Source organism: Sander lucioperca, chromosome 19 (genome assembly GCF_008315115.2).
Source record: "Sander lucioperca isolate FBNREF2018 chromosome 19, SLUC_FBN_1.2, whole genome shotgun sequence".
Lineage (NCBI taxonomy): Eukaryota > Metazoa > Chordata > Actinopteri > Perciformes > Percidae > Sander > Sander lucioperca.
Window position 1 is genome coordinate 7,803,209 of NC_050191.1, and position 18,447 is coordinate 7,821,655.

An 18,447-nucleotide genomic window follows, 5' to 3' on the forward strand; every position below is an offset into this window, starting at 1 on the left:
TACAGACAAACTGTTCAGGTTTGGCTTTGGCTATGTCAGATTCTAACCAATGGAATATAAAGTGAATATAAAATGATCAATATGCTGTCAAAATGCATTGCATTGTGTGTGTTTATCTGAATTGAAATTGATACAAACAGAGAAGGATGGAGAAAAAGGAGGGTTTGACTGTTGCATGTTTTTCAGGACAATGGAGAGAGACAGACACTTTATGGATGTTAAAAGAGATAGATGGTCTGAATGTTTCAGGACAATGGAGAGAGACAGACACTTCATGGATGTATAAAGAGGAAGATGGGGCACGTTCAATCTTAAAACAGTGTGCACCGTTTTGCTACGGTTTCCTGGTTGATTGACATGTTTCCTCAGAACGGTGTGAAACAGTGTGCAACGGCGTGCAACGGCTTTGAGATACAGTGGCACTCATAAGTTTATGGAATAAAGAGGAATACAAAAATCATCTTTGGAAATTGATCTTAATGCCTTAATTAAAAAATGAGGAAAAATCCAACCTTTAAGGACACCAATTTACCTAGAGATTGGCATGGGGTACTTTCCATAAAATCAATGCAAATCAAACCAGCTATTAGGCTAACTGAAATAAAACCATGCCAATCTCTAGGTATGGTGAAGGGTATGTGATGATGTGGGGCTATTTTAATTCCAAAGGCCAAGGGAACTTTATCAGGATGCATAGTATCCTGGATCCATGAAATAACTGGCCTTTAAAAATAAAAATCTGCCTGCCTCTATGGAAATTTAACATAGGGGTGTACTTACTTATGCTCCCTGTATTTTATGGAAGAACATTTATTTATTAAAGAAAATTGGTGTCCTTAAAGGTTGGATTAATTAAGGCATTAAGATCAATTTCCAAAAGATGATTTTTTTATTCCTCTTATTAGTCAACTTTAACATGGGTTCATAAACTTATGAGTGCCACTGTATGTTTTTTCTCGTTTGGTGGGTGTGTCTCTCATTTATTGGCTGTGTCACAGGTGATACCCAATCAGCAGAGACGTGTCTGTAAACACCTGGTAATAAAAAGGCAGAGCTGCAGCTGTGTCTCCATTCAGATCAGAGTTCAATGTTTTAACTGAAGACAGATTGTATTGCCTGGGACAGTATAGTACATCTAATCGTGTACAATCCAGATATAAAATGTCATAAATGCACCTAAAGGGAGTTTTAGTTTTCACTTGATTACTATCATTACTTAACAAGAAAAGAATGGTTATTTGGCTCCAACTATTGCAATTTACCTTTGCCTCTAAGAAATATTTGCATTGCAACTCTGACCTTTTTCATACACAGAATCAGGTAGTGGCAAAGAATGTGTACATATTTATGTTAAACGTGATCTAAAAAGAGAAACATTTAGTATATCTTAAATGGACACTGTTGTTCCTTCCTTTTTCGATCAGTGTAGTTCCATTCTTTATGCTCTCCTCTGTAAAGGTCCTTTCAGGTTCTGTACAGCTATAGCATACTGTCATAGCAAATGTTTTTACACAGCACACGTTTTCACAAACTAAAGTGCAGATGTAACTTGAGCCATCAAATCAGGATATTCTTTTCAGCTCCTGAGGCCACTACGTCTACAGTAAGTCAAACTTTTTCAAACTACCAGGCAGAAGTTGTAACTGCTTTGCTAACAAGTTATGGGAAGGTTGCAGAGTGAGACCATTGTACACACGGCATTGACGACAAGTTATTCCCCGAGCAGCAGCACTGGAAATGACAGCAGCTAAAATAGTGATTTACTGCAGTGGCATAAACCAAGCTGCCCCATCTTTCCTTCTATCCCTCAATCCCTCCCTTCTTTCTTCCTTCTAACCCTTGTGTCCACAATTCCTCAGAGAAAGACAAACATCGATCTGAGTTAGAGCCTGCAGTCTGCATATCTATACACACCCACGTATGTATACACACACACACCAGGCCACTTTCTTTTCCCTCTTTGCCTGCAGCTTTAAGTTTCTGAATTCTGCTTCAACAGCAGTCTTACAACATAAATATATATGACAGTATATATATATATATATATATATATATATATATATATATATATATATAATTAAATCTATATCATAAGGTAAGCTTGTACATTTCCTGGTCTCTGATGTTTTTTGTGTCCTGGTATAAGTCCGGTTGTTGTGGCCAACATCCAGCAAGAGCTCTTGGTGGCAGAAGCATCATCTTACTTAAAATAAAGAAAAAACTGGAAGAATGCCAGCTATATTAACAGAACATCTAAGATTGACAGGTCATATCTGGCAAGAGCAGTGTGGAAACATCATTTTTCACATTTGGTTTGGCAGAGGTTTTCAAAGTCTGACACTATGCGGTCCCCTATTTTTTGAGACAACTGGGGGGCTTTCTGGATGTAAAAGGAAGTATTACATTTGTTTCCAGTTTGGAAAATTCGCTAATCAATGTCAAAATAGCAGCTAACAGCTCCTGTTTGCAGTGTACCCATGGATGTACAAACCTGGATTACATTGATGCAGAAGAAAACTTAAAAATGTAATGATTCTAAGGCAAGTTCTGGAGTTATAAAAAAGTATATTTTTAAACATATTCTAAACAGATTTGTGGACATTTATGATGGAATCAAAGATAATACTAGACTCTGGAAGTGTAAGTCACACTTAATCTAAAAAGATGCATTTCATGGCTGTGTGTTAAGATTTAACTGAGTTATGACTCAGTGGAGTATGGATTTTAAAGCAGATTGTGGCAATAGGGAACCAAGGGTTTTAAAGTACATTACCATGAGGTTGGGTTCGGACAAAAGCTGTAAGTTAACGTATCAATGACAACAGCATTCAGCCAAATCATTCTTCTAATTTGATGAGATCAACACTTACCCAGTATGGCATAATAAAAAGGGAACTGGGCAGGGTCAGTTGAGTACTGGGGAAGTGCATAGAGACCACCAGGTAGAGAATTCCACAACAACCGGTTTCTGGACACATGGGAGTCCACACGGTCATGGATGATCTGGACAGAAGAGATAGAGGAAGTACAGATGGAGAAGAAAGCATATGAGGAGAACGATAAGGAACAAAAGAAGGATTCAAGGTAAAAATTAATATGAAATAAAAAATAAATAAAAACACAAAAGTGAAGATAAGAAACAGAAGGGAGTGAGTGAAGTGGGAAAGGGGAGAGAAATCATGAGGAGGAATGAAGAGAAGTGAAGATATAAAGTTGTGACGAGAGGAAGAGAAAGATGTGATTAGTTCATTCATTTCCTTTTCTTCCTATTTGTTTCTTTATTTCATTCACACGGCTTCTCAAATTTAGAGTATCCATACAGACAGATACTGCACAATATCATATGATATCCATGTCCAAAGAAAACCACGTATCTTCAAATTTAACAGTTTTAGATACTTTTATATTTTTAGACTGAGGGATTTTCCTTTATGGTTTTAGAAAATTCACTTCTTCAGCTAAGCTTAATATTTACATTGTGTAATTGTAAAAATGTATTGTCACAATGCCGAAAACAAGGCTGTTGTTTTGGGTCTATTAACATTTAGTTTTGGAGACAGTGGTTTTACACATGACAGCGACAACATACACATACACCCTTAAAAGACTTTTTTTGCAATTTAATTTGAAGCCAATTTAGGAATATGCTTATATTATTCAGTATTTTATCACTATTATATTTCTATTTTTCCATTATCATATCTGTGTGATTGTATATGGCTCATTCAAGCTAACAACCTTCCTCATAATGGCCTCTTTACACTTTCCCCTCTAACTCCAGACATGTGATAATATCTGGAACTAAAGTGGGCAGCTGCTTGGGGAACAGACCTGAGATAGTTGAACTGCTTCACTTGGGGCATCAACGGGCTCCCAACATGAGGAGTCCATTAGTTATTTAGCTAATATTATCCATCTGGCTTGTTACAAAAGGTCAGGTTAGTCGGATGAGTGCTGCGGGTCTTTAGGGGGCCTCAGAGGAAGACCAATGGAACAACTTCAACCTGCTGCTGGGCCTCTGAATACACAAACGTCAAGTTCAGCAACAAGGATGTCAAGAGAAAATTAGTTTAAATATCTGAGTCCACACTCAATGTGGTGACGCTGAGGTTACACGGCAACCACTCAAGGACTGTTCAACAAACCCACATAGGAACAGCAACTATGGAGGGCAGAATAATCCCTACGTTGCTGTAGATGGAGGGCAGTCTACCCCAGAGTCCTAGAGTTAAAGACTGTTAAGTTCATTATATCAATGTTCATGTGATGAGATGTGTATCTCAGGTTAGTTAATGTTAATGTTAATGTTTAGTTTACCCACTAAAAGGGGGAGATGTAATGCTAGATGACTGCAGGCTACCATAGTCGCGGTTGTGACGTCATCTGTGTTAGCCCAGTGAATGACTCGAAAACGTGTACGCTTATCAATAAAAAAGCAGGTTAAACTCATGTCGGACTAACGGGTTCCTTCTTAGTTATTACCGTTCATGACACTATTAGTTTTAAAATGATAGTAAAGTTTTAAAAGCTTTGAAATATGAAGCTCCTTTAAGGACTCTGCACTGCTGCTCAGTGGTGGAAGTATTCAAATCCTTTACTTAAAGGACAATTCCGGCGCAAAATGAACCTAGGGGTTAATAACAGATGTGTACCCACTCGATCGCTCTCTGGGACATGTTTTCATTCTAATCGAATGTGTTTGTAGCTTGAAACAAACTAGCGCGGACCGCTGATTAGCTTACAACGCTAGTATTCGGGGAACAGGGAAAGACAGTAGCTCCCAAGACGGCGGCCACCTCTATACGAGAACGTGACTGTCTTTACAATCTATCTTTTTAATAAACTGTCTGTACACTTACAAAGTTCTCAATGCTTCGGTTAACATTTAGAGACCCTCATTATGCTACCGTTGAAGTGTGGTGATATTTTGAGCCTTTTTAGTGGTATAAATAGCGATCTGTTTTTACTTTCCCTGTGCCCCGAATACTGATTGATTGATGAATACTGATTGATACTGCTGTGACATCATACTCAACTAAAGTGCAAGTACTTCAAAGGTGTACTTAAGCACAGTACTTGAGTAAATGTACACACAAAACACATATTTCCTATGACATGGCAGGAATGAAAGAGTGGCCACAACACAAATACAAAGTTAGAGTGACACACACATACTGTATTTGTGTTCTATTATTAAGGGATGAAAGGTGTTGACTGACGCTGAACGAGGGATGATCATGTAGCCGGCTGGCTCAGCAGATGCTGGGTGACAAGCTTTTGTGGGATTTGAGCGAAAAAATGTCTTTCATATGAGGAAAGCTCAGCACCATTAGCTCGGTTTCCCCTCCGCTTGTCACCAATTCAGCCGATAAATCCTGGTCCCCGTCTGACGAAACCCAGCAGACTTTCTAAAGGTGTGATGGTTTTGAGTGAGTGAAGCCTAATGCTATATAAATGTATGGAAACCACCAAAATACACCCTAATCTGATGATGTTACTGTATGATTATGCTATTATGCTTTTAAATAAGGCACATCACTATCTATATTTTTAATCTTTAATTTTAGAGTACTGTAAATAATGTATTGATTGATTGATTGATTGATTGAAGTGACCACAAACTATGACATTTATTGTGACGGTGAAAAGCATTTAAAAGTAACAAAAATGCTCTTTTTCTTTTGATTTTTGATAAATAATTGATATCCACTGTAAGATTATTAAAAACAAAACTATTTTAACTTAAATAAAAATATTTAACATTTTCAAATCTATTTTAATATCTATAAAATACTGAGAATAAAGTATGGAAGAACACATTTTTTGAGGCATTCTGGTTTCCCCTCCAATTTCAGAGCTGTCTGATGAACTGTGGAAAATTGGCACTTACAGCCAGCTCACACAACACACACACACACACACACACACACACACACACACACACACACACACACAACTGTCAGTATGTGGGCCACAACAGTTATCAACAACGCCTCATTTCACTCATTTAGCCTGGTGGCATGCTGGCTCGGACTTTTTAGCACATCTGGCCAGCAGAGCGTATGGCTGTAGCAGTATATGGCTGTCAGTGGGTTTCTGTCTAATTTCATACCCTGCTAGCTCTGGGCAGTTGGGGGTGTCACTAAGGTGTTGTTTGTGCTTTGATTTTTAGAGAAAAAATGCTCCAATTTGAAAATTATTTCTATTATTAGGCTGAAAGGTGAAGAAACATAATAAGGTCAAGATTTAGGAGGCTTGTCTGTTGATCAACCAATCTGTTATACTCTGCTATCTACAAATAGATAGTCGGCTTAATGCAAACACTTTAACGAACAATACATGTTCTATATTCCTGTCACTTTAATCCACTGAAATGGTTCAATGTATTACAGTACACAGGCTACATTCATTAATCATTAATCATGAATCTTGATTGTTGTTGAATAAACTGAGTTTATTATAAAACATTCAAAGGCACAATACCTAATCCGAATGTAAAAAAGGGATGCACCACCACAATTTATTTTTAAATAATTTAAGACTAATACCAGATAATGACTTGATCTAAATTTCTAGTCAGCTCTGATGCTGTTCAAGTTTTTTCCCATTAATAATGTTTGTAAAAAGCACTGCCTTTTCAATTATGATTAATAAAGGAACTCTCTTTTCTATTCCAAAGTGTAATTCTTCAAACTATGCACTGTATGACAATACATCTCAAATGTATGTGGTTAAAAACAACCTTAAAACATGCACTTTCACACTGTTTTCAAAAATTAAATTGAGGACAAAATTCTGTGATTTTAATTTAATTCTAATGTGTATGCAAATGACTGATGTCCAGTGTTAGTAATTATATCTCTAGATTTTGTTTTGGACTCTAATCCCATCTGAACGAGCTTGGGCTTTAGTGGCGATGGCGACTTCAATGTTAATGCAATGATGCAAGTGATGATAGAATGTAATGATAATTGCAAACAATAATGTGTGCTACAAGAGACATCATAGCGATTGTACTGATGTTTGTGTGATGATGATAATGGTGGTAATTAAGAGGATTATTATGTTCTGTGTCTGAATTCAGAGAGCGAACAGTCCCCGAGGACTGAATCAAGGCTGCGAGGAAGAGAACTAACAACAACAGAGAAGAAAATGAGAGGAGGAAGGTTTCCTATACTCCAATGAGACATGTTCATCTTTTACACTGGATCTAGCGAGGTCATTTAATGAGGCAGCCTTTAGTTTTCTAGTCTTGAGAGCAGGCAGATACACCCACACACACACTGCAGCCTCTCTAACCTGAGGGCTGCCAGACAGTACAGACCTCCTTCACATTTGGCACTTCACTCTGCCCTTCATGCCAACATTGTGTTTAAAATTTCAAAATGCTTGTTTCCACCCTACATATCATGTTAAAATGAAACTTTTCTTTGTCAAAGTTTCTCAGATTGCTGTGTTCATAGTCTATATCGATGACATCTCATATCCAGGTTTGTTCAGGTGCCACCGAAAATTCTGCCGGATTTCGTTTTCGGCCGGGTGTCCATCACCTTCCACTTTCTACACTTTCTCCGGTGGATTTATGAGGACTATGGTTAACTGCTCCTTCGATCTCTGCAGGGTTCTGAGTTTTCTGTTGCACGACTAAAACAACTTTTGAACGAGCACATAAACAAAACAAGTTCCTTCCCGAGGCGCCGTTGCTCCGTCTGGCGCTTAGCACCGCAGATGGCGATTGTGATTGGTTTAAAGAAATTCCAATAAACTGGAGCACGTTTTTCTCCCATCGCGGAATGCTGTGTGGACTAGCCAAACCTTCCTTTGCAGCACTGTGGAGGAAGGTCTGGCAATGCGAGACTACTGTGTGCATAAATGTACTCCTTCCTAATATTTGCCAGTGACATTGGTTGTATTACTTATGCTGCACGTTAATAAGATGGACAATGGTTCTTCAAGTTAGATCATAATCAAAACAATCATACAGTAGCAAATGTCTCAGAATTGGCTTTAACTGTTCATGTTTTACTGTTCATGTGTTCATGTAACCATTAAGCAATAAACTCAGTAGAATCATTTAAAGCTGAATTAAGCAATATTTTATGTATAAATGGATGAAATTACCTTGTTTGCAGATGCAGCTGCTTTCATCTTAAACTCTCTGATAAACCGACTGTGTGCTACCTGCTCAGTACCAAATGGCAGACACCCAATGTTAGGGACTAGCTGGTGAACATAGAGCATTAAACAGCTGGTGGCAGTTGGTGGAGACCAAAACAGAGTTATAAGGGGAGTGAATATGGGACTCTGAATAAATGCTAATTTTGCATTTCAATGTTGTGTCAACAGCTTTCTTCGCTGGAAACATCACCATTTAGGATTTTGTCTGTGTAAAAATTTAAGTCAAAGTAAATCCAAGAAAATACAAAAAAGTCTAAAATCTAAAGCCGGCGCTAATCACATTTCCATTTGACTGGAGTCAAATTAAAGGAGAACTCTGGGCAATTTTTACGTTAATCTTGATCGCTCTAAGTATGTGAGTACTGTCGATAGCAAAAAAAACGAGCCGAATCGGTACTAGCTAACTGGAGCTGCTGCAGCTAATGCCGAGAGCTCCCACTTAGCTAGAACAGCAGTTTTGGGGGTATATCATAAAGAGTGCCTTTGTGCCTCTTAACAGACACAAAATGCAATTAAAATGTCTGTGCAACATGAACAGGGCCCTTACATGACAACAAGATGCGTTTTCAACTCAGACATTGTTTAAATTCACCTACCCTGTTAGCTGCTAGCTGCCGTCTGGGATGAGTGAATGTGTTCAGCCAGGCTTCGGTAATAATCATCAAGCAGCAGTTCTGTGTGTATTTGTAGCATATATATCCATTTTGTGTGCTATCCATCTGCCGTTGGTGAATAGTAGTCTCTGCAGTGGCGAACTGTGTGTTAGTTGCCTTAGCCAGGCTAGCAGGGCCGACCGGCATCCTTCTAATTCCTCCCCGCCTTCCTCACCTGCCGCGGCCGACAACAATCCATGGGTACCCACTGGTCTGGTGGATGTCCTCCAGAGGACAGTTCATGCTTTCGCGGCGAAATTTTTGCGGCAAAAAAAGTTTATTTCCCCCTCAAAAATAGGTAATTGAGCACTGTAGTGGTTATGATCATATCAGTGACTATGTAACTACATGGAAACGGGCCAAATGATGCCTGGTTCTTGTAAAGTAACAGCGTTACAGAAGGCTGGCTGTAGTCTTGCGCTGAAGTCCCATGGGATTTCAGTTGTAGCAGGAAAAGGTAAACAGCAGTGTGCAGATCGGAGCGTGGTGTGAGAAGAGTGAAGAGCGGAGGTTCACAAAGAGTAACACTTGGAGTAACCTATGGAGCTAGAGCTAGCCTACAGTAACGCTATTACTGTACAAGAAACAGGCATCATTTGGCCCGTTTCCATGTAGTTACATAGTCACTGATATGATCATAACCACTACAGTGCTCAATTACCTATTTTCGAGGGGGAAATAAACTTTTTTATGATATTTAACACTCTTTATGATATACCCCCAAAACTGCTGTTCTAGCTAAGTGGGAGCTCTCGGCATTAGCTGCAGCAGCTCCAGTTAGCTAGCACCGATTCGGCTCGTTTTTCCTGCTATCGACAGTACTCACATACTTATAGCGATCAAGATTAACGTAAAAATTGCCCGGAGTTCTCCTTTAAGTCACATTAACCTCAGATCTGACTGTTCAAGTGTTGACATGTTGTGCTCAGAAGTTGTATTTAAGATGATTTGTATGTGCTGACTGGAAGTTGATTGAAAAATACAGTTTTGTAAAAAACAGCAAAAAAAAAGCTAACTTTCTACTTTCCAGGTGCCCTTGAGCAAGACAAAGAACCCCCAATTACTTTAGTGGTGCTATCCTCTGTGTAAGAAGGTTGCTTGTTCTGAGCAGCTTCTGGGTGGAAATGTATGAATATGGAGCTGAATATTGCTGAAAAAAGGGTGCACATTCAGCTAACCTCTAGAAAAATATAACTGACAACTGGAGAAAGATTTCTTTTAAAATGTGTCTCTCTGGGAGGTGAGGCATTGCCAGCAGCGATATACAGTATAAAACAAGACATAGCCGTTTGGTTGATTGAATCAAGCTCTCCTGACAAAACTCAATCCAAAACTCCCATTAAGGACCCCCCCCCCCAAGCTTACCTCCAGAGTAGTTAAGACGATTTTGGTTACAGAAGAAAAGTAGGCATCCCAGAGGAACTGAGTCTGCTGGCGGAGAGCCAAGATCCTGTCACGGCCCACAGACCGGGTAATGGAGGGAACCTGGAGGAAGAGGAGAGGAAGAAAAGCCAGAGGACAAAAATGACAGTGAGATAGATTGAGTTAGATTTTATGATTTAATGTTGAGTGAGAGGATGAGAACCGGTGTGTGGAGGAAAAAAAAACTTTTAAAGCCAGCAGACAGGTGGAGGAAGCATAAGTAATTCTGTGGATGTGCAGAAGAGATTAGAGGGAATTCTTTTCTTCCCTGAAGACTCTTTTACCCCCACATCTTGCTCTGTCAACTACATTATCCCCAGGACAGTTTGGTAACTAAACCTCCTGCTGTCCATCTGTAATACTCTCTTCACACCTATGGTAGATACTTTTAAGTGTCGACTTGAAAGGGCCTTTAAATAAATGAATGGTTCAGAGCAGAACAATTCTTTTTTGTGTCTGACGTACACAGCTCTATCACATGTGATTAAGAACTCCTTCACCGACACCTTCCTGTTCCAAATGTGTTTTAAAATCCAGTTATTTACCACTTTCAATTATATAAAAGTGGATATTTGTACAATATGTTTTCACACAAATGATCCTGGAATTGTTGATGCTAAGACTTGGTTTCTTTTGTCAGTGGGTTTGGTAAAGTTTGCATTCATACTGACACATGGAGGGACAGAAGCTGGACATTTCAATCATTTATCTATTACTTCAGATATCTATTTTGCCTCGCTTCTTGCAAGTGGTGGTCTTCTTGCAAGTGGTGCCGATCAACACTCAAATCCTCATGTTTTAGAAGCTGGAACCAGCTTTTAATTTAACCAATTCATTTTCTGTCCATCAGTTAATTATTTCAGCAATTACAATGGAAGCGCATTTGTCAAATCATTCTCATTGATATTAAAACTATAACATCATAACATTGGTAAAGAACAGAAAACCGTCAAAACAAAAGTAAGATTCAAACCTAACTGAGTTTGTATCTCTGTACTTTCAACTTTCCGTACACCACATACTGCTCCAGGAAGGTATTAATGATTGTTCATTTCTTTTCCTGTCATTCAGTTGTGTTTCTGCAACAGCATGTACCAAAAAACTCTGCAGACCTATTGGAATCTTGTTCCTGGTGCACCAAAAGCAAGCCGAGGTCCCAGCTCACATTGTCATGGAGGGCTGAGCAGCTGTCTGTGCCTTGCAGCAGTAACCACCCTCAGGGAGAGACAGTGGAGGGATGAAATTAAGAAGGAGGAAAGATGAGGATCCTGCCAACCTGACCAGGGAGCTAAACCTCCTGATGTACCAATGGAGACGGAGCAGGAAGCTCTTTTGATGCTCAGTTTGGAGAAAAACAAACTACCTCCTTGATGAGGTCAGACATGACCTCAGCTGACCCGCTCAGCTTGACAATGAAGCTGAAAAGGGAATGAGCAGCATTGCAGCCAATGTTCCTGAAGAGCCTCATCAGCCCTTAAGAGGTGGTGGTGGAGTTTGAGCCCAGGGCCCTTCTGCTGTTCTGGCCAAAAACACAAATCCTCTTCTCTGAAAGTTATTGTGCCAACACGGTCAGTGTAATAGTGACTGATGGTGCTTATATCAGTTTGTTAAGAGCAACCAAAGCTTGAAACATTGGTCGCCCTCCAGGAAAATCTTTGGGGACTTTCAATCAAAGAGTCGTGAGCTGCTTGGCTTCATTCCTCATGTTGTGATCAATGGGCTTCTAATCATGTTCATGATTTTTGTATTTCTTTTGCACGAGGAAACTACCACCCAACCTGTTAATTCATGATCCTCACCGTTAACTGTTTACTTTTGGCATGGTTATATTTTGAATTTGCACCTCACTGTTAACCAGTTATATTACAGTCATATTTATGACATTTACCTTCACTTACGCAGCAGGGTTGCTGATGCAGAGGGATCTGGCAAAACAGTTTGTAGTAATTTTAATTTTCTGTTTGACTTTCACACCTTTTTAACTACTTGTTTGTACAAGATAAACGATAAATTCCCAGTTTAGTTTGGGAAATCTGAAAACTAAAAGAGCGTTAAAATGAAGAGTTCTAGTCTGAAGACACAGTAAAGGAGGTCGTGTTGCTGTTGACGTCAGTAGGATCCGTCGACAGCAGAGCGAGCTTTAATTGTTCAGCTCTCTGAGGTAGAATATAAACAACACCAATCAAATCAGCTCAATTCTCATCCCCTCGATTGACTCTAATAGTGTTTATGTTTCTCAGCAGGGGCATTGTGTGTGTGTGTGGGTGTGTGTGTTGTTCATGTCTCCTCTCCACAGGGGGAATAGAAACTACATATTAAATAGTCACGTATTGCAGTTCTCAGTGATGTAATTGAAAGTAATGAGATTCAACTATCTCAGCAGGTGTTAGAGCTCCGATGTTGTGTTGAACATTAAGTGTGTGTGTGTGTGTGTGTGTGTGTGTGTGTGTGTATGTGTGTGTGTGTGTGTGTGTGTGTGTGTGTGTATGTGTGTCTGTGTGCATGTGTGCGTGTGTTTGTAACTGAGGAAAAAAAAGAAAGAGGGTAAATATCCACTATCTGTTTACCAACCACAAACATGTTTATTCTTGTATTTGTATTATACTGTACAGATCGTGTCACCTACACCAAATAATGAAATGGTTTCTGGGTATTTTAATGCTTTTAATGATGTTTTTCATTGACTGTGCAATAAAGCCCAATTCCTGAGCTTGAAGGAGTCTATTCTGACACTTCCTTTGCAGAAACGGATTGAAGTCTGGGCACCTTGCCAGCTGTTTCAGTAAGGCAGGAAACAAAATAAGCTGCTTCAAGGTGTCCTCGACGTCTGGGAAGCTTTGTTTTTAAAGAAGGAGCCACACCCATTAACCTGCTCTGCACGAATAGTATCCATTAAAGCTTACAAACCACACAAGTTTACATATAAAACACCCTTTCACATCTAATGAATCAACATATAGTAAGATTAGTGCAGATTAGTTTATGTCTTAAAAATAAGACATCACGTGTAAACACGTTCACAATTTGGCAAGTCTCAAATGTTACATGTGATTTTAATGTTTACGTGAAATATATTTCTCATGTGAAAACAGAATTTTTTTAATGTGCTTTAGGGGTAAAAAGTTAACTTATTTTATGACCCATATGTTACATATTTTATATGCTCTTTGTTGATTTAGATCATCATTAATCTATTGATTCCTTTTTTTTGATTAATCCATTTATCGTTTTGTCTATAAAATCACCATTTACCAGAGTCCAAGTTGGAAAATTGCTTGCTTTGTCCATCCAACAGTCTTTTTTGGCATCTTTACATTGCTTTACTAAATTTACTTAAACAATGAATTGATCATCAAATCCATCTCCCGAGCATCAGTGATATCGGTGAGGTGCCTGCATTAAACGTACAATATGTAATACAATATTGTAATAATGTAAAATGTAATACAATACATACAATAATCGTCTTGGGCGGCACTGATCTCCGGACGCGGTGACGATGGCTTGGCAAAATAGTCTCGGGAAGGAACTTGTTTTGGTGGAACATTTGCACCCCACCAAAGAAAACGCCACATACTGTTCACACAATACAGTAACGTGAGCTATTTAAATTAGCTGGATACATGGATAAATGTAATTTGCTCTTACCAGTGTATTCCAGTGTGTACTTTTGTCCACAGCAATCCTCTCATATAGGTCTCAAAACGTCCCAGTTAGAGAGGAAATGCTGTAAACAAATTCTTTGTAAATCTTTACAATCATTCCCCGAAAGAACCAAGCAGGCCCGCCTTGTTGCACGATCCAAATTTTCTTCAAAACTTGCCAGTTTTAGCGTGAAGCTTGCTAGTTTGAAGTTTGTTGTTGTTTGTCAGGCAATTATCCTGAAAATGTACTTCTGTTGATCGAGAGGGCTGATAGGGGACATTAATTAAAGGGAGACTCGAACAGTCTCCAACACACACACACACACACACTTTCACACCTCTGTGCTGTCCAGGTGGATGTATAGGTCATGCAGGTGGCGCGTAGAAATAAAGCAAGTAATTAGAGAATGTAAATATCACAGGTTCTGCACGCTGCTGTAATAAAAAGGAACAGAAGGAGAGAATTGTAGAATAATCCGTCTCAGATAAAAATAGTTCCTGGCGGAGGTGTGAGGGAATATCACAGCTGTCATGTCAGAATGAAATACAATTTACTAAAAGCCACATGACTGCAATTAGATTTCCCTCCCTTGTTGAACTGAGTGTCTACACATCAGTTATGTGTTGATATATGCTAACAGTTAATTAAACACTGAGCTGAAATTTAATTTAATTTCAACCCACAAAAACAACTCCTCATGTTGATAATACCAAACTCTCCGTTATTCTGGTTGGTTTTCTTGCTCAGAAACTGTTGTCCCGAATCACTATTTATCGAGTAAACGTCCATTTCTTAATAGATTTGGAGCACAAATCTATTCCTATAGATTCTAACAGCGAGGCTGGATGTATGTGCTGTGCTTCTGTGTTTGAATCCGCCCCAGCTGGATCTTTGTGATTGCCCAGATGGGATTTGGAGCCAGAGATGACAATTATATTTGGGGAATATGGTGGCATTTCACTACCTAGAAACTGAATTAGCCCATGCTGAAAGGGCATATTTTATCTTGTGATGCTATAGAGTGTGAGGAAGGTTTAAACAATTATTAAATTATTAATAAACACAATGCTGCCTATTCCGGCTGTGGCTATGCATGCGTGGGTGCGCACTCAATGCATCACACGCTGTCTTTCGAGTGAAAATCTTCTGCATTTGAGACTGTGGGTTCATAATTATCATGGAATGGTAATAACAAGGTAGTTGGAAGTTATTCTTTTGCATATACAGGACATTCATGTCATGCCATTCATGTATGTGTACACTAAAGTACCCTCCCACCCCCTGAAAGCCACAATGTAATTCCAACACCGCCTCCATCCACCTATCTGCTGTAAATGTATAATGCAATAATAAATGTCCCTCCTTGTCCCTTCTATGTATATCCTCTTGTGCATCCTTCCTGTAAGACGTCCACCCTTTATCCTTCCATCCCTCCATCTTTGTTTTTTGTTTTTTTTTTACCTGTAACAGAAGTCTCTCATCTCCAATGATGGCGGCTTTCCTCCAGTCGATGACTTCAGAGAAGGGAAGCTCCCAGCCGTTACTCAGAATAACCGGGATACAAGCAGCCTGTTAGGAAAGAGAGAAGCGAGAGCAAAAGAAAATCATTCTTTTTGGGGGACCGGAGTTGAACAAATGATAGTGGAGCAGCAAATTATCTTTATATAACGGATGAAGGAAAGGACTATAGGAGTAGTCAAACATTGTCAGAGTTCACATGAATAAAATTATAATGATTTATTGAGAAGCACCTAACCTTGTGTGTGTGCTTGTTTTAGGGAGATATTTTGTCTACAGTGTACATTTCATCATTGCAAGTTGTATGAGAAAGAGGTTTTGTCTTCTTTATACAACCGTAGAATGGAACACTGGTATATCTTTCTTTGTAAGGCCGTGTTGCACAAGCTGCCTTTTTCTTTAAATAAAGGTAGAATAAAATAAAATAAAAAAATACAGTGTACATTTATTTTCTACTTTTTTAAGTATTAGATGTTATTGTTAGTTTGCAACACATCATTTATCATGTTTTTCTGTCAGAAGATTGTTTTGTCTCAAAGAAGAAAATAAAATGTTTTCTGTTGACAAGTTTTTACAGCTTGAGAGCGAGGGAGAAAAATCCCAGTAACACATGAAGTCAAACCAGAAGTTTAAAGCAGAGCACTGGGAAGGATCTATTTTTCCCTCCACTGAGGGATTTATATCATCCTCTTAGGCACTTCCTCTCTAATGAGACTCTTTCAAAGTGTTCCATATGAGAGTTTTGCAGAAACAAACGAAGTTGCCAAAAAGATTAATAAATTGTATTTATTTATTTTCCCTGCATGCATCAATATTTAGAGGATTCATTAATGCGACTTAATCCATCAGGAGCTCTTTTTGTTGCAGGAAAGTCAGATTATGATGAGGCTCTTGGAAGTGTGCATCATTCGTGGTTAATGGATAGGAGTTGATTGTGCACTCTGCTGCGCTATCAAACGGTGTAATTATTAACCTGGAAAATATGCAGTTTTCTGGATAATTTATTTTGCTTTCACATATTGTATGCCTCATTCATAATCCCGTGGTGTACTTTCATTATGTTCTCAGTTTAAATTATATAACAGATATTAAATTAATGCGAATGGGAACTAGCCAAAGTTTCCTTTCTTATCTATGAAAGCAGGTTTAATGAAAAATAGTTTACATTTTCAGCAGAGTTGATAGTGCTGTATAAAAGTATATACAACTATACACCAGCCATATGAGCAGTCATCTTTGTTGACAAATGCATTGATTAACACCTCAAATCACCTTATATTTATGAATAGTACCATTCATTAAGGGTTGACATACTGCTTATAAATACTAATAATATAAGTTTTTCATAAAAGAGATTGAGAACGGTTAGGGTTCGGATCATAGACATAGTCTGCAATTTAGTCCAGGAATGTTTAGAAGGTTTATGGCTGGGCGCCTGGGTAGCTCTCCTGGTAGAGCGCGCACCCGTGAAGGTTTACTCCTCGATGCAGTGGCCACAGGTTCGACTCCGCCCTGTGCTGCATGTCATTCCCTCTCTGTCTTCAGCTGTCTTATATAAATAGAGGCCTGAAATGCCCAAAAATGTGTCTTTATAAAAGGTTTACGGCTTCACTTTAATGCCATACTGTATGGAGGGATTCGTCTGTGTTGTCTCAGGTAGCGGAGCAGTGTCAGAGAAAAGTGGGAGGGAAAGAATTCAATACGTCTGGTATTTTCATTTAAAGTTCAAGTTCGACTGGATTCTCAATCAAGTGAAGCTGAGAGATTAAAGGAGATTCACAAAATGCCGAGTGCATGATCAGTGACCTGTCGACGCAGATTCTCGCTGCTTTGATTAGTCTGGCTTTGTGAGATGGCTTTTTCCTTTTCTTGTCTGTTTCTCACCGTCATCCTCGTACATGTCACTTTGTTTTTCTGTCCTTTGAATATTAATGATTTCTTTTAACTTTCCACACTTCTTTTCCTCTTCTTTCTTTTTTTCGGGTCTGATTTGCTGAAAAGGCCATTAAAATAATTGGCATGCATTTAAAATAAACGTTTAATTGCAAGTACTGCCAATCAGTTTTTCTATTGCTTTGTGCATCTTTACTTACATTTTACATTTTTTTTCAACCTTTAATGTCAACACAAAGTTCAGCATGTACTTGCCCGTTACTTTTAAAAGTGCCAAGTACAGACTACAAAGAGGTGAGTTAAGCCCGTGTCTTGTTTCTTTTCTTCTTTTTCTTAAATCTGACACATTTACATCATATTGATGTTTATTAATGTACGTCGGCCCTGATAAATAAACAAATTAAGTAAGTGCAATAAAGCAGGCTGTCCTCATTCACTGGTTGTACTTTTATCTACGAAAGTAATGCACTCTAATTCGTACACATCCCACGTAGTCTCGCATTGCCAGGCCTTCCTCCACAGCGCTGCAGAGGAGGGTCTGGCAAGTCCACACAGCATTTCTGGATGGGAGAAAAACGTGCTCTGGTTTATTGGCATTTCTTTAAACCAATCACAATCGTCTTGGGCGGTGCTAAGCGCCGGACAGAGCCAACGTGCCTCTGCAAAATAGTCTCGGGAAGGAACTTGTTTTGGTGGAACGTGTACGTTCAAAGGTTGTTTTAGTCGTGCAACAGAAAACTCTGATTGGACAGATAGTCTAGCTAGCTGTCTGGATTTACCCTGCAGAGATCTGCGGAGCAGTTAACCATAGTCCTCCTAAATCCACCGGAGTCTAAAATTACAACACAAAGAAAGGGAGTAAAAAGGTAACGGACATCCGGCTGAAAAGAGGGACATCCGGCGGAATTTCCAACGGCACTGGAGCAATCCCGGAAGTGGAACGCTGTGGATATAGACTACATCCCACGTCATAGTGAGCTAGGACATGCAGAGCTGCCTCTAAGGAAAAAGTTAGGTGACGTAGTTTAAATTGACTATATGTAACTTTTAAATGTTTCCAAAGCTCTGTAATTTTTCATACAATGATCTTAAATGACCTGTAGCAGCAAACGAGACTAACAGTGAAAAGAACGCCATT

General features: G+C 39.0%; 1 protein-coding gene across 1 annotated transcript in view; it reads right to left on the reverse strand.

Moving 5' to 3' along the window:
- Positions 1-18,447, reverse strand: part of LOC116066120 (exostosin-1) — a 269,823-nt gene that overhangs the window by 37,673 nt on the left and 213,703 nt on the right. The window contains exons 4-6 of the mRNA XM_031321959.2: positions 15,360-15,467; positions 10,197-10,316; positions 2,871-3,003 (exon numbers count right to left, since the gene is read on the reverse strand). Of these exons, the coding sequence (XP_031177819.1) occupies positions 2,871-3,003; positions 10,197-10,316; positions 15,360-15,467 (361 nt within the window). The remainder of the gene's footprint in view (positions 1-2,870; positions 3,004-10,196; positions 10,317-15,359; positions 15,468-18,447) is intronic.